Consider the following 16,280-nt stretch of genomic DNA (forward strand, 5'->3'; position numbering starts at 1 on the left):
ATCCAAAAGCAAATAGCTGTGTTCTTTTTGTGCACACAATTGTGCAAGAGCACTTTTTTCCCAGTCCTGCGTATGTGCTTGGGATAGAGCTCTGGTCAGCTAAGCTAATTTCTGTGCAGCAGTTGCTCAAGGTGCTTTAAAATCTTCCTTGCCAAACACAGGAGCATTTTCTGAGCACACAACCTGACTGCACTCATAAAAAAGTTTGAAGGAATGTGACAATGTGGAACTTGAAATGAGTCATCTTCCATCAAGCTGCACTCAGTGATGGAGGCATGAGCCAAGGTTTTATAACTCTTACCATAAAAAACAATAAAAATCATGCTTCAGCTCAAAGAATAGATCTGATAACCAGATTTCAGCCTTTCCAAGCAGTGAAGTTTGCTGCATTGGTACTTGGCTTTATCCCATCTAGAACTAACCAGATCAGCTTCAGTTTCGTCTTTATTAGCCTGAGCTCTATTTATTTTTCCATCTGCTCTATTTACTCCATTTCTCCTAAATTAAACCAGCCAGCATTTTTGCTTCATCCATGACTTATGCCAATTTTCAAGACACCCTTCTTTTCCAGGGAAACATATGGTCAGAACGTCAGAAAGATCATTTCATCACCAGTAAAATCTTAAGAATTACCAGAAATCAATGGCAAATTTCCCCTTGATTTCAATGGGACAGCAATTTCACCTCTTGGGTGAAGTTGGTGACATGGAAAGAAACTTTCAAGCTCCTTTCTACCTCCCTAATCTTTCAGTGGGTTTGGAAACAGCACAAATGAAAGGTGAAGAGTCTTGAAACCATCACCTGAAAACCTACACCTCAGGTTGGTTGGGCCCCTAGTTTGTCAAGCACTCAATGGACAAGGACAATCACAGTAAAACAGGATCATCCACACTCTCCTAGTAGGCAGAACTGGATGAGCAGAGACCAGAAGTGCTGTGCTAGATCCCAGACTTCCCCTGGCAAGCTGGATGTAGGCACAGGTTAACAGAAATGGGGTTTCTGCTGCTGAGCATTAGGCACTATAGCAGTATTTCCTTTAGAAAGGGCACATCCTGATGGTCACTGGCACCCAAGCCTACAACTCTCCACCTCCTTCTCAGTAGAGCCAATGGAACGTGCAACAAAAGGTGCTGGCCACTGTGGGATTGGCCCTTCCATGCCGGTGCTGCTGGTGGCTCCATGGTCACACTATAACCAGCAGCACAACCAAAGGGTTTGGCTCTGACTCATGTCCCCTCTTGGGGTTCCTGTGTCACCTGTGGGGGACACATGGGTCACCTTGCTCCAGGAGCTCTGCCTGTGTGCCCTGTGCCACAGAGGACGGGCTCTTGCTCCTTAAGGCACTGTACTCAGGCTGTACCTTGCCCTTGCACGCAGCTATGTGAGCATCAGCCAAGCCAACCACACCATCTGAAGCAGCAAACTGATGGCATTTATGATTTTGAAGGTGGCAGATCCTCACTGAGACTGGCACAGGTGGAATTAGGAGTCACACCAATGGGTATGGAGAGCAGAAATTGCTATTGCAAAACACTTAGAAAACAGATAAACCCTGAGGAAGCCCATTCCTTTCCCAGGATTAAAATATCCCAAAAAGACCAGCCTCACAGGATGGGTGAATAATGTCACCAGGCTCTCATTGAAATGGAGATAAAATGGCAAATGGGGCTTTTGGCTGCAACAAAAGATCTCTCATTGTGACACACAATCATCCTCTCTCCAGCCAGTGCTGCTGCTGCTCCCTGCCATGCTCTGCAATGGGAACAGGGCCCGAGACAGCAGCTGGCACATTTGAAATGCCTCTTTGCACCCACCTTCTTTCTTCATGCCAGCTCTGAAGCACTTCTTCAGCCTGCAGTACCTGCACTGGTTCCTCTTGTCTTTGTCTATCACACACTGTCGGTTGAACCTGGGAGGAGATGGGAAATACAACATGGAGCAACCAGCCTGGTATCTGCACCCCTCTCACCCTGAGCAGCCCCAAATACAGCCCCAGACCTCCCTGAGCTCCACACTGCACAATCCTAGAGAAGAGCCAAAGGTTTGCGAGAAATGGATTGAATCCACATTGGTCTGGCCCAGCTCCTCCTCTTCCCCACCGCCACTCCTGCCAGATGGGAGCACAGCAGCTTCAGACCACCCACCCTGCAGGGACTGGGATGGTTTTGGCTGTGAAAACATGACTGTGACTCAAGCTGGGCTCAGTAGGAGCTCCATCTCCCACTTCCAGACAGTTTTTGGGTGTTGGGGTTTTTGTCTGATTTCACTTGTCAAGTATTCTATGATTTGTGTAGGATAAGCTGCATTAAAGGCCACAAGTCCTTTGGGTCTGCAGCCTTGTTCTGAGGCCTGTGGTCTCCTAATTCCTCCTCATTTCAATGGGGATTTAGGAACCCTTGTGCTGTTCCAGGGGCGGCCCACGCAGGCTTGGCAGCTCTCCCCATGGTGGGTGAAACAATGGGAGGGGAATCTTCCATGCAGAGAGGAGATGACGTGGGTTGCTCCAGGACCAAGAGGCTGTAAAAGCTGAGGCACTTTCCCAGCCTGGTAAAAAGCCAAAGGTACAAAGGCCCAAAGACTTTCAGAGGAATTCACGTCTGTGATAAGCAGAGCCCTAAGCTGGGCTGAGCTCACTAAATAAGGGCTTGCACACAAGCTTGGCTTAGATGCTGTACATCTTCCCTGAGCTGCCAACTATCACAGAGATTCACAGATTCCTGGGGAGAGGCAACAACTCTGCTCCCAGGAGACCAACAGCTGAAATTTCAAAGAAACCAGTACTAGCTGTCATCTCCTCCTGCAGGAATCCCACAGTTCATGGGATGGGCACCGTGTGGGTGGACACTGCTGTCACCTCAGGTGTCTTTGGTGGCTGGTGTGTCCTGGAGCGATAAGGGCACCAGGAACATTTTGAACGAGTAGGGTGACTTGCATTGCAAAAATTTGGAAATGCCCTCAGAGGAGAAAAAGCTTTGGAACAGAAAGAAAACTTCCAGGTTTTAGCTAGAGATGAAGGGATCAAGTGTATTCAGGTTTGGGATTTCTTTCCACTCTCTCCTGTGCTAAAATAAACATCATTTTTCTAAGGCCAAGCAAGATAGCAGCTTTGTAATTTATAGCCTCCTCCTGGCAAAAAGCCTCTCTCAAATGTACACCTGTGTGCCAAAGTGGATGTGAATCCTCTCTAGTCCACACTTATTTCTCAGAACATTCATAAAATCATCACTGCTAAGTCAGTGTACATCATTTTTTGTATTTCAAAAACAAGAACAGAGAAGCTGTGAGAGGGCTTTGGAGGTGACAGATTCTTGGATGCCTGTTGCTTTTTACCAGGAAAAGCAAGACCGATTAAATCTCTGGAGCTTTGGTCCTTTGCCACCTTGGCTATCCCTTGCTGGGCTGTGACGAGGTCATGGTGTCACTCCACACTCAGGGTCTGTATTTATGCATTTTACACATCAGTCAAACCTCAGGTTTTAGGTTGGACTCAAGGATCTCAAAGGTCTTTTCCAACCTAGTTCTGTCTTTCTGTGATTCTCAAGTCTACAAGTTTCCTTCAATTTACACCATGGGGAAAGCAGTGGTGGTGAGTTCACTCAATGCGGGTCTCAGGGTCCAAGATGAGACAGGACTGAGTTTAGAGATAGGACAGAATTTACTCCTTGCAAACCAAACTGCAGTCCTACTGTTGGCCTTCATGGTGTGACAACTTGACATTTGAGAAAAGAGCCCCTGATCCCCACCCCAAATAATTTCTCACATCCATAAATTGCATTTCTCGATTGCCGAAGTCCCGGTACCTGCAGGAGTAGACGTGGTTCTTGCGGACACTCCTCCTGAAGAAGCCTTTGCAGCCGTCGCAGCTGGAGGCCCCGTAGTGTTTGCCGGTGGCCCGGTCCCCACAGATGGAGCACAGGGAGCTGACACCATTGGGGAGCAGGCTGGTGTTTGCTGACTCAGCCGCGATGGCCTCTGCTGGCAGAAAATGGGGACAATTAGACACCCCTTTTAATGGAAACCTCAGCATTTATGGTTCGTGCTCTTCCCAAGCTCAGCTCCTTTGCTTCTGGTATTGGTGTTTTTCTTCACTTCAGTGATAAGAGTTCAAGCTGCATAACCCAAACGACTCCTGAGAATTTATCAATTATCAATACTTTTGTGGACACATATAAAGAAACCTCACCTGGATGTGAGTTTTATGTTTTTGAGGGATAGGGAGCCACCTCCTGAATGAGATACCTGGAGAACGTGGTTCAAAGCTGGTGTCCACAGCAGAAAATACAAAAAAACCTCATGGACTTGAATAAATAGAATGCAGAGAAGAAACAGCAGAGGCAGAAGGATGAATTACTTCATGCCCATGACAGAGGTGCTGAAGAAAAAAGACTGTTCTTGAGAGCTCCTCTGCAGCTGGAAAGCAGAGACAGCAGCTCCCACAGGGATCCCTTTAGTCCTAAGTCTGGTCCCTGCTCTGAAACTCCCTCTGAAGAGACTCATTGCTTTCCACGAGAAAGCAACAGAGGTGTGCAGGAAGATCAGATTTCTAAATTAGGGACCCAAAATTAGGTCATATGAATGCCCTCTCTCATGTCCTCCATTTGCACCCACTCATTTGGGGCAGGAATAGCTCTGCCCCTGCCTGCCCTGTGTGTACACACTGCTGAAAACTCCCCTTGGAACCTCTCCCTCGGCCCTAACCACCAGAATCGCTGCCCTCTTAATCCTCCTAATTTGAGGCACAGTTGGGGAAGGAAGAAACAGGAGATCCTTGCGAAGAGGCAGCTGACAGTGCTTGTATCTCTCCATCTGTTTGTAGAGCCTGACCTGGGCACTCACTACAGGACAGTTTTATGAATTTATCACACCTCTGGGAGCATGTTCTGTGCTCCAGAGGAGCCCATCTCGTGCTCCAGTGACCTCAGAAAAGTCTCTGGGACAAGGCACATCCTGACACGTCTCTGCGATGAGACGTCCTCGCAGCAGAGACAGGGAAAGCTCAGCTTAACAGTTTCTTAGAGAAAACTACTCAAAGGGGAGGAACTGCCATCTGATCTGCCTAGAGAGAGTTTTCTAATCCATAATGCATAAAAATAGCTCTGGTTAATCTGGGTACATATGCAGAGAGAGCGAGGGAAGGTTGTTTTTGTGTGTGAACACACTTCAAAAATTTATAGTGAAAATATTTGCTGTGCAAGGAAAATTGTAATCAACACCCCCAAAAATAACAAAGCCAACAAAGCTTTAGTTTTTCAAAAACTGGGAAGTTTCTTAGCTAAGGCTAAGATATTTTTAGCTAAGACTTCAGTAATGCAAAGTTCAGACTTCCCGTCACCCCCTAAAATAACCCTTTTGGTTCATATCCACCTTCTGGTGTATGGATGAGTAAATAAGTGGGTTATAGCAGGATGGGAGCAACATGACAAGCAAGAATGACAGCACCAAAATCATTCTTAGGTCATAATGACATTTGAGATTTGGAATTGAGATTTGCCTCTTCCCAAAATCTGCGTAAGATGCTCCCAGCGCTGACATTTGTCAGGAAGTGACACTTGGGTCCTCTGGGGACGTTGTCTGTGTCAGACGTGTTTAAGAGTAATTTCGGTTGATTTTTAGGGGTTTTCTTTGCAATGACTCTTGATTTTATTTTCCTTAATAACTCAATATTAAATGAGCTGTACAGAATATTCCTTTGAGGATAACTGCAGAACATTTGGGCATCTGTTGTTCCATCCATTTTTTGAAGGAGCATATAACCATAAACAAATGCACCGAGTGTGTAGGATTCCGTTTAAAAATTTTGCACAACCAAAAAAAAGATAAGGCAGCCAATTTCCTCTTCACTCCACTCATGCTTTCTCTAGAGTTTAGAGGAATCAAGTCAAGTTTAGGTCTCCAATGAACCCCTCATCCTTCAGCTAGGTCCAGACCACAAAACATTCCTGATGCTGCAAAGTATTTACTCAGCAGAAAAGCTTTGTTTTTTCCTTTATGTGAGTCGGCCATGAGAATCTGCTTGCTGATATAAGGAAGGAATTAATAATCCGGCCTTACACCAGGGATTACTGAAGGAGGAACCATCAGCACTGTGTGTGAGAGGGCCTGTGGAAATTAGCAAACCAAATTTTGCCCTCACTTGTATCCATGGAAGCACAAACAAACCACCAGTGAGTCGGGTGGCTCTGTGTTAGGGCAGTTCCACAGCTAAAAGCTCAATCCCTGGGAAGGATCCACGTGTCCTTTTCAGCTGAATTGGCTGAATGTGACCAGAAAATTTAAAAAAAATTAAATAAATAAAAGGAAAGCCTTAAGCCAGAATGCACATTAATTAGGATGATAAATTTTAATTACAAAATCCTGTCACCAGCTAATGATGGGTCCCAAATGAGAATTAGCTCAGAGAAGAGCAAAACACAGTGGATCTCGCAGGCACCAGAAGATTCTTTCAAACCCAGCCAGTGTTTGGGTTTTTCCTGGACTGATCTCTGCGAGGAAAGGCAGAGGAAAGCCAGCACCCCTGGCAGCACAGTCCCCTCACTGCCTGTGCAATCTGCTTCGTGTGCTCCATCCCTGCCTGACACAAGGCAATAACCTGAACAGTTCCTAAGCTATGCCATGGTGCCTCAGAAATTTCCACTGGAGAGATGCACTTGATTTTGTACTCCAGGAAGAGACCACAACTCATCTTGACTTTGTGGGGCTCTGAGCTGAGGCTCTGCTTGTGGCCAGACTCCTCACTGGGGCTGTCCCCAAGGTTCACTGGCAGAAATATCTGAAGTGTTGACCATTTTTTGTGAGTTATATATAGTCAGTGTGCAGATTGGGAGCTGTCTAAGGCTGAGAAGATCATCCTAGTGGCTTCCTCAGCTTTGGGGGTAGCCAAGCTCACAACTGAAATGCACACAAATTTTTATTACCTACTGCCTCTGGATATAAATCATTGCCTAACCAGGGCTGAAGTGTTAATGCCAGTTTTACAGTGATAAGAAATGACACTGAGGATGTTCTCATGATACCTGACCCCTGCAGTGCTTTTCCTTTCAGTTCCATTATGGACTACAGCTCTTCTAGATGCACACACTTCCATCTCCCATTGTAAAAGAGAATTGTCTTGCAATACTTTCCAGAGTGGCTTTTACCTACTCAGAAATCCCAGTTTTGGTGCACAGAATTTGCAGTTAACAAATCCCCAAGTTACACATGCTGGGCTAGAATGTGAAGACATCACAAGTATGGGTTGTACACACACAGAGTCAAACTCGGTGCCAAAGCCAGCATTGCGAAACCTGTACACACAAATGTAGGGCAGGAGGGGGTTTAAACCCTGGCCACGTGCAGGTTGCCCTCTTTCTACATCAGCTTTCAGCAAATAGAAGGGTTTTTGAGATATAAAACAAAGCTGTGACTTAGTGATCCCAAATCCTACAGGAACGATGATGAAAGGGCCAACCGGAAAGGCCAGAGCTGTTCCAGGCACTCCTGCAGCTGGAGGGATGGTAAATCACTGCCAAAACATCTCTGGTGGCTTTTGCATGGTCTGAATTGGGTCAGACTGCAGCAGGGCTGGGAATAATTTCACCAACCTTGTGCCAAAATCCCAAGGATCAGTGAGGTGTGTGTGTGCTGAGGCAGGACAACAAGCACCACCCCGGGAGAAAGCGCTCCCCGACTCTTGACAGAAGAGTTGGGGCTGCCCTGCAATAATGCTTCATATCTTAACCACAATGAGAGCTCTGACAAGAACATTAACCACACGAAAGAACCTGAGAACAAGGTTTGTAGTGCCAGCCAAGGCAAAGGAAACAAATTTGTACAGAATGGGAAAATTTCTGCTGTTACAACACATATTTCTCAAGGGAGAGACAGAATTAGAAGTGATTTTGCTCCTTTCCTTTTGCCATCTGTTTAAACCAAAATATTTTTTATATCACTCCCATAAAGTGTTCTAGTCTTTGTTTTGAATTAATTTTGAAATATTTGGCAAATTATGAGCTATTTGAAGGTGGAAAATCCAAAATACGTATCTGGGCAAATCTCAGAGTGATAGCAGCTTCCTGAAGAAGAAACATCTAAGCACAAGAAGTGCTCCAGAATATTAATCCACCCAAAATTTTGGTGAAATAATGTTCTGAAGAAGGAAAGAGTTGGTTTCAAGAAAGCATGACCTTATTTGACAATATTCCAATTTTCACTTTTGGAATTGTTCAAAAGGTAAGAAACTGAGCTGAGTCCTTTAAAATAAATATTGCATCCCTTCCTGTTCGTGTTTATAGAGGGCAAAGCTGCCATCATTTAGTAGGGAAAATACAGATGAGTCTTAGGAGAGATATAAACAATCTTAAAGAAGTCCAGTATAATTGTGAAAAATACCTAAAATGAGATTGTTTCTTGATTCTAACAAATTTCAAAATATCTCTGAAGCTACGAGGAAATTGTGATTTTGAGTTATCTCAGGGGGCTGAACTCAGCTGGACAGCAATAGATTTCCAGGCATGACCATTTCAGGCCTTTTTTGAAGTTATTTTTACAAACTGTAGAAAAGGACACTTACCCAAGACAAACAAGCTAATTTCAAAGCAGCTACTTCCCGAGAGAGCTGGTTAGTCATTAACAGCTAAACAAATAACACAATACCGAGCTCGATAAAGTTCAGAAAAAAACTCAACCTGTCAGTTCCACTGCATGAATCAACAGAGAGCCCAAACAGGCGTTGCTGGTTCATTTGCAAAATTATATCAAATTTTGAGGAAATTTGTGCCGCTTCAAAAAGTGAAAAATATCTTGTTGTTCAATGGGAAGTGACAAAGTAAAACCTCTGTGTTAAATACTATTTCTGGAGTAGGATGGGAGATGGAAACCTTTCTGCAAGAATAAGGAGTAAGATCCAGTCTATCTGGAGATGGCAAAACCTATATACATTGAAAAGCCTTGATTTGGGGACAGCCAGAGCTTTACTGAAGTCAACTTTAAATTCAAGTTTCTTTAGGCCTTTTAACTTGCCTCCTGACCTCCCTCCATGCCCCACAATAATAACTCTAATCATTTTATACTGTAGGTGATAGCCCTACTGAAACTCTGATTTCTTTTGGTGAGCCAGTTAACGAGCAAATGTGAAAATCCCATCTTAATTTCACTAAGCTCCTTAACAAATTAAAAGAAAAGGCTGCCAAAACTCTCCAAAGGGATCGCTAACGTTGGAATCTCATTCAGTTACACGATTGAGTTCATGCAAAATGACCACAATGCCCTTTAGTTTAACACAGTAAGCAGTTGATTTCACAGAATACAGTTCACTTTATGTCAGAGTATTTTTGACTGCAAAAAAATTAAGTATTACACAAAGCGCCTTATTCCTGTGAAGGAAGCGGAAGTCTCGGCGTATAAACACTTCCATCTCCCAGCCAAGTCCTTTTGTGCCCTAAAAACTGTTGGACCATTTTGGTAGCCAGAAAAAAACTATGAGGCAAGTAATTATTTGGATATTGCTTCTCAATCCAGGTCCTTGGGACCAACTTAAACGGGACACACAGTCACAGGCAAATGCCATTTGGCACGACATGTTTTCCTGAGAATTAAATATCAACCGAAGTCATATACGGGAATGAAACACACGTTTTAATGAGAAATATTGGTAATTACTCCTCTCATAAGCAGTACAGGGGGACAAACACAGGGAATGCCATGAAGACCTCTACCAACATCTGCAAAACCTGGTGGGCTCTTCAGGACATGACGCTCAGCCCACCAAAGAAAAGAATAACCCAAAATGGGACCGGCAAGCGAAGGGGTCACATTTCAGCCCAAACAAAACCACGGATGCAACAGAGGTTGACAGGTCAGCTGCTTAAATATTACCCCTTCCACCCTTTGCCCCACACCTCCCACCAGCCTTTCCTCGGCGTCCAGCTTTATAACAAAGATAGTGGAGCTTATTTGAGAGGAAATGAATAAAAATCTCACCGGTGTTATTGGGGAGCACACGAAGGTTGTCGAATTCCAGCATGGTATAAGAGGAGTCCAAGGAGTCAACATAATCTGGCATATCCATGTCCATGATGGACTGACAAAGCTTCATTATTACTTGACAACAGCGAGGGAAGCAGCAGAAACAGCCCTGCTGTCAATCACAGCCAAGGTTTCCTCTGCAAAGAGAGACACCCCAGTCCCGGCAATGACAAATCATTACCCAGCTCTGCCCGCAGTCCCCTCCCCGTGCCAGGACAGAAGGGACGAGGCCGATCCCTCTGGCGCAGTCCCCTCCCTTCCCGGGGTGCATCTCGCTCTCTCGCTCCAGATAAGGTGATGTAGATAAGGCCTAGACTCAAACGCCTTGGATTGCATCTTCGGGTCAATATAGCCGGATTTATGGCAGCTCCCGGACAAACATTTTGAGAAGGGCTGAGGAGAGGCCACTGCACACATGTGTCGCTCTCCCAGGGCAGAGCAGTGGTCACGTCCAATCACCAGTTGTCACCTTGCTTGCCTACCAGCCCTTGGAGAAAGAGCAAACGGTGTCACTTGAGGCTGATGAGGACAATAAATCCATGTCCCACTGGATGAAGATCATCAAAACAGGTCAGCACTGAGAACCTGAGTCATTTCCGTGAGACGCCACAGTGCTTACACTGGGTCACACCTTGAGTCGCTACTGGAAGGGGAAAATGAGGCTTCATTCCAGCTGCACACATGGTTTCACCCTGCTCCATAGGCAGAGGCGAGGTGGAGGAGGTGACTTCCACCCACCACCCTCCATCCCTCTCACCTGTGTCTTCTTCCCGACTCCAGGCAGCCCCAGAGTCCCAGAGCCCCTGCTGGGGAAGAGCTGGGCTGTGGTTGAGAGTTGTCATCGTGAAAGGTTTCAAATGATGGCAAATGATGGAAATGGAAAAGACTGGGAGGAACTGGGCAGAATCCCTAGCAGATGTGTGGTGTTGCATTGCACGCTGACCCACGCCTGGCTTTTCTGGGAAAGGTCCATATTACAGAAATTCAATTCCAGTTCTTCCCCGCAGGCCTGTGGCGTTTGGGCTGGGGTTTTTTTTAATTTACTGAATTTTACACAAACAACCTTTTTTTGATTTACACAAAAGTTCTTTCCTTGTTAAGACTCATGAGATGTGCTTCAAAAGAATGGAAATAAAACCCAGCCATGCAAAGCCATACAGTTTGGAGTGATTGGTTTATTCCCACTTTGATCTTCCAGATGCCCTCCCTGACATTACAGCTCTCTCTCCAGTGACGTTGTTTTGTGTCAGAGGGTCTTTCCTCTCCATGAGCTGTTCTGAGAGATCCAGGTCAACATCCTGTTGAATCTGGAGGAAAAGAAGAGTCTTGAGAAACAGGAAGATGCGTTGCCAGAAAAGGAGCCTCGGCCAAAAGGATGGGATTGCCAGACTGCTGAACTCTCACTGAACCGAGGAGCAGGCCAGCCCCATGGATCCCAGCAATCTCCAAATAGCAAGAAATATTCCAAAATCTGAGGTTTTAAGTGTCTTCATTATATTAATTTGATTTAATCCCCATTTCACTTTTATTTTTTAATATCTTTTCATCTCCTGGGGTTTTACAGTGGACATTGCAAGGGGTTAACTCTAGAAAGGCTTTTCCTCTATAAAGATTGGGTGTAGGAACTTTTAGCTTTACTTTCTTATCGTTTCTGGGGAATAAAATAATTTCATGTGCCATATTTTCCTTTTCCTTCTTTCCCTTTTTAAGAACGTGTTGTAACCAGTGGTGCACAAATGACTCCTTGCTTAGATAAGACATTATGTTTTTATCCTTGGACTGTGCCCCAGGCTCCCAGTAATGCCAGCATCAGCTAAGTTGGGATCTGATTACTCGTTCTTGCCTCTTACTCAATGTCAGGCTTGATTATTCCCATTAATCTCTTTTTTTTTTTTTTAAACTGAGCTGTGGGCACAATCCTGCCTGATTCTCAGAACTCTGCTACTATTACAGCAAAGGGTTTTCACATTTCTACAATTCCAGGAGAGTTTTTTTAATGGATTTCTCACCATTAAAATAGCCATTTTGGTATTTACCAAGCTTTTGGGCAGCTGAGGCTCAGAGAGGAGAACTCAGGGCTCCTGCCTTGATCTTGTTGGCTTTAGAGATCTCTCAGCATTTTCCATCCCTCAGTACAATGTGAGGGTTGAGGATAATTTCCAAGGAAAGTTGTGGGATGAGGATGTGCTTGGACAATTTTCATTCTGGGAATGACAAAAGGTTATAGAGCAAATTTCATAGTTCAGGACTAGATTTCAGCACCACATCCACACTGATAATCAGGACTGACTTGTTGTGGAAGGTGGGGTTGGAGGGACAGTACATGGCATTTGTTCCAAACAGATGTCAGTGCCCTGTTCCAAACCACTCCTGAAGATGGACAAAACCTTGCTGAGGTTTGAACAGTTTCTTCTTTTTCCTCTCCCTGCTTTCTTACATCACTTTCTGAGTCACAGCTGCAATTCAGCTGGGACCTACTCAAGGCTGGGGCTGAGTTTTATCAACATCAGGAGACTCAGAGGTGGCCTCACATCTCCTGAGCATGACTGCTCATGTCACAAGGAAGTGACAATGGCCCAGCCAAGAGCCAGGAACATCAAGCTGGTTTCTTTTTACCTTACCATGATCCAACCTGACAGAGCAGTCAGGGAGAGGGGAAGAGAACTCAAATCCTTTCCAGACTGTGACCGCAGAAAGGATGGATTTGAGTAGAGATTTGTGAGGCTGACAAACACTTTCTGCTGAGACACTTCCCAGAGTGTCCCTCTTTTCCTTGGGTGCTCAGGCACTCACCTGCACAGGCATCTCAGGTGGATAACCAAGGGCAAAACTGGCTGGTATAGCACGTTCTTCCCAGTTTGGAAATGGATGTCAATCCTCCTCCATATGGACATAACCCTCTTTCCAATGTGTTTTCCATTTATCCCTGTTTTGACTCTGAGGCTGGATATAGCTGGAGGGTGCAGGGGAAAGGGGAGAGCAGAGAAAGAACCAGAGTTAAGTTTAATAAAAATAATACGAGTGTTCAAAGTTCATGCTCTGGGAATGAATCAATGTGGATTCTCCTATGTGAGGGCACAGGGCAGGCTCTGAAGAACACATGGTCCCAATAAGACAGCACACTTATTCCTAGAAATAAAATTCAGGTGCTTTTGGGAACGCTTGTTAGACAAGATGAAGTGCAACAAAGATAAGGACGCTTAGATTGATTAAGAGAGAACACAAAGTACTGTGGGCAGGGTGTCAGAAATAACATTTCCTTGGAGAGGTAAGTGATTGGGGAAGATGTTTGCAAGCCATGGAAGCTGCACATCCATCTTTGGAGGATGATTTTAAAGGAAATTAACTCAATGCTGCATATGGGGAGAGGTGTCTGAGAGACTAAAACTTAATGAAGGACTTGTTGCTATGCAAAATGGTGAGGCAGAAGTCATTAACTGTATTTTTGGAACAGAAGTTTTCTGCTTTTATTCATAGAGAGCCATTTAAAATCCCCTACCACTGTTTTGAAATTTTCTTTGACTGAAATGCAGCACTAATTACAGTTTTTTGTGAACTTGCAGGGTTCAGGAAAAGGATTTTTATGCAGTGAACATAAATCCATCAATGATCAGGTGGTTCTCAGAAGCAACAGTAGCTATAATATTACCTACCTGGACAGGTGGTGCCTGGATAAAAACAATAATTTAGAGACAGAAAGCAGCAAGGCCCTTTTTCTGGGCAATGTATAATTAGAAACAGTGTGCTGCTGAGATTATAAGCAGTGTGAAATCATATCATTAGCATGTAATTACCATGGCAGACATTTCAAAGTTATCTAGAAGAGATGTTATTAAATCAATTCTCCCCTTTCCTGGGTGCAGTTTGATATTTATGGTACAGTAAACAGGAAAATGTCTCTACATTTTCAGGTATTTCTTATTACAATGAACATTACATTTCCACATGTTGTAACTTCCACTGTGAGGGGCTCCTTGTTCTTCCAGCTGTTATCTCCCAAAAAGATTTTGCCTGTGTAGTGATTATTCATAAAATAAAAATCATTTAAGAAATTTCACAAGTCCTGTGACAGACCTGATAGACGTGGGAGATCATCACCCATCATACAGGAGGATGGAGGGGAGAAAAGCAAAATATCAGGACCTCCACCTCCTGTCTCTGCAGACAAACTTATTTTGATTTACTGCTGCCAAACACATTCATTTATCATTTACTCATTTTGCTTTAGAACAATGAGGTTCACTCTTCCATAACAACCCTTTGGAGTAAATAGAAACTTAAACAAGCTCCAATCACTATGCTGGAAAGAATTCCTTTAGGACAATTTAAACAAACAAACAAAAAAAATCTAAACCACAACACCCCCTCAAAAAAAAAAAAAAAAAAAAAAAAAAGGCACAACAACAAAAGATCAAACCCAAACCAAATTAAAAAACCCTTAAAGAGCTCTTTCCAGCAGGCTGGAATGCTGGATTCTGGTCTTTACAAACTGTCAAGTACAAATCACCTGGAGACCCCACTGCCAGCAGTGACTCCACGTTGGCTAATTCATGAAATTCCCAGTTATTGCACCGAATGTTCAGCACAGATGAAATCTGACTTGGATTTGGGGAATAAATCTGAGATGTTTTACATTCTTCTGATGACCAAAGGTCAGGCTGATGACTTGTTCTTTCTGAGTTAACTTAATTTTTGTTCTTGGCTGCAGAACACTTGGCCAAGGCCAGACTTTCAGAAGCACAAAGGGCTCCTTTTGATTCCTAAATGTGAAGCCGCCTGAATTTCAGTTCTGTTGAGAAACAGGAGCTCCCGCTGGGAATAACAACTGGATTTGCAAAGATGGAGCCACAGGTCACTGGTGATTTAGAAATAAATCCCCTTTTTTGGACACCTGAGTGAAATCTGATTAAAAATCTCATTTCCCCTACGTGGGGTCCAAGGCCTTTTATAAACCTGTCCCTGCCTGGCAAACGCTTCATAGCCAACACCTGATGCCTCCATGCACCAGCTGGAATTTCTCTTCTTTGTTTTCCATGAGCAGAAGTAAATTCGCAGAAAAAAGAAATGGCTGCAATATTTTTGAAAAAAAACCCCAATGTTTTTCCTCACATCAACAACGACCTCTTGTCTCTTTTCCTTTCAGGGACTTCTTGTCTCTTTTCTTTTCTGGAAAGAGATCAGCTGATCAACACTTGAAAAAATTATGGAAAAACAGGAACAAGTTTCGTTTAATACTCTTTTTATAGAAAAAAAGAGTTGTTGGTTTCATTTGTAATTGAACTTTGAAGGTCGCTGAAGGGAGGGAAATTAAAGTATTTAATTATGAACAAAATTTAAAGTACTAAAAGGACAGAAACAAAACATTTTGCTTCTTATTTTTGTTTGTAAATGTTAGGTATGGTACCAGTTTCTGACTCAAATTTGGGACCCTTGGCAACCTTCTGAAACTAAAATGAAAGTTATGTCCTAGGGAGCAAAACTGACAAATTTGTGGGTACAACACATTTTATCTGAAAATATAAGAATTCAGTAGAGATCATATCTGGCACCATCAACTTGTGAAAACGTCAACACATTTGTGAAACTTCACCTCACTCACCAAAATTAAGATGGGACTTATTTCAACGAACTCATACTGCGTTTCACAGGTGAGATTTGCACAGTTTTTCACTCTCTGGCAGGCAAATGTTCTTTTTCTAGTTATTTCCTACAAAGATGGAAACTTTTTCCTGGGCTGGGCTTACATGTGAAAATCGAAACTCAAATAATTTGCAAGAGTTTGGGCTGAGCTCTGCTCTGTCTCAGAGCAATGCAGCCCAAATTCCTCCAAATTGTTGATATATCCAACACTGAATAGAAACTGGAAAACAGCTTTGGAATATGCTGTCCAGAGAACCAAAACATGGGGGAAAGACCATGAAATAATCAAACTTCCATTTCTGCCCTCATTTTCCCCTCACTGCCCTTGCGATGAGTTGTTCCCATGTGTTCATCCAGATTTTGTCACTCACAGAACTACGAGGTTGCATCAGAGCCCCTTCTCCAGACCACCATCACGACGTTCTCCTAATTTTCACCATCCCAAACTAAGATTTCACACATGGATTGGAAGATCAGTATCTCTTCAACCCCTAAAGAAAAATTGGCGTGTCATAGAACTATAGAATTATTAAGATTGGAAAGGACCTCCAAGAGCATCGAGTCCAACCATGCCCCCAGCACTGCCAAGCCCACCACTTACCCATGTCCCCAAGTGCCACATCCACATGTTTTTTAAA

General features: G+C 43.9%; 1 protein-coding gene across 4 annotated transcripts in view; it reads right to left on the reverse strand.

Annotated features, from left to right (window-relative positions):
* The window catches only part of LOC104691842 (hepatocyte nuclear factor 4-beta-like), a 52,250-nt gene that overhangs the window by 15,117 nt on the left and 20,853 nt on the right, over positions 1–16,280 (reverse strand). For 3 of the 4 annotated variants that reach the window (XM_019288277.3, XM_019288278.3, XM_019288281.3), the window contains 5 exons: positions 12,796–12,955; positions 10,760–11,309; positions 9,958–10,139; positions 3,801–3,975; positions 1,815–1,909 (listed from right to left, as the gene is read on the reverse strand). In XM_019288277.3, coding sequence (XP_019143822.1) covers positions 1,815–1,909; positions 3,801–3,975; positions 9,958–10,072 — 385 coding nt within the window. In that variant the 5' untranslated portion in view covers positions 10,073–10,139; positions 10,760–11,309; positions 12,796–12,955. The remainder of the gene's footprint in view (positions 1–1,814; positions 1,910–3,800; positions 3,976–9,957; positions 10,140–10,759; positions 11,310–12,795; positions 12,956–16,280) is intronic. The other variant, XM_019288279.3, reaches the window with a different exon arrangement.

Source organism: Corvus cornix, chromosome 11 (genome assembly GCF_000738735.6).
Source record: "Corvus cornix cornix isolate S_Up_H32 chromosome 11, ASM73873v5, whole genome shotgun sequence".
Classification (NCBI taxonomy): domain Eukaryota; kingdom Metazoa; phylum Chordata; class Aves; order Passeriformes; family Corvidae; genus Corvus; species Corvus cornix.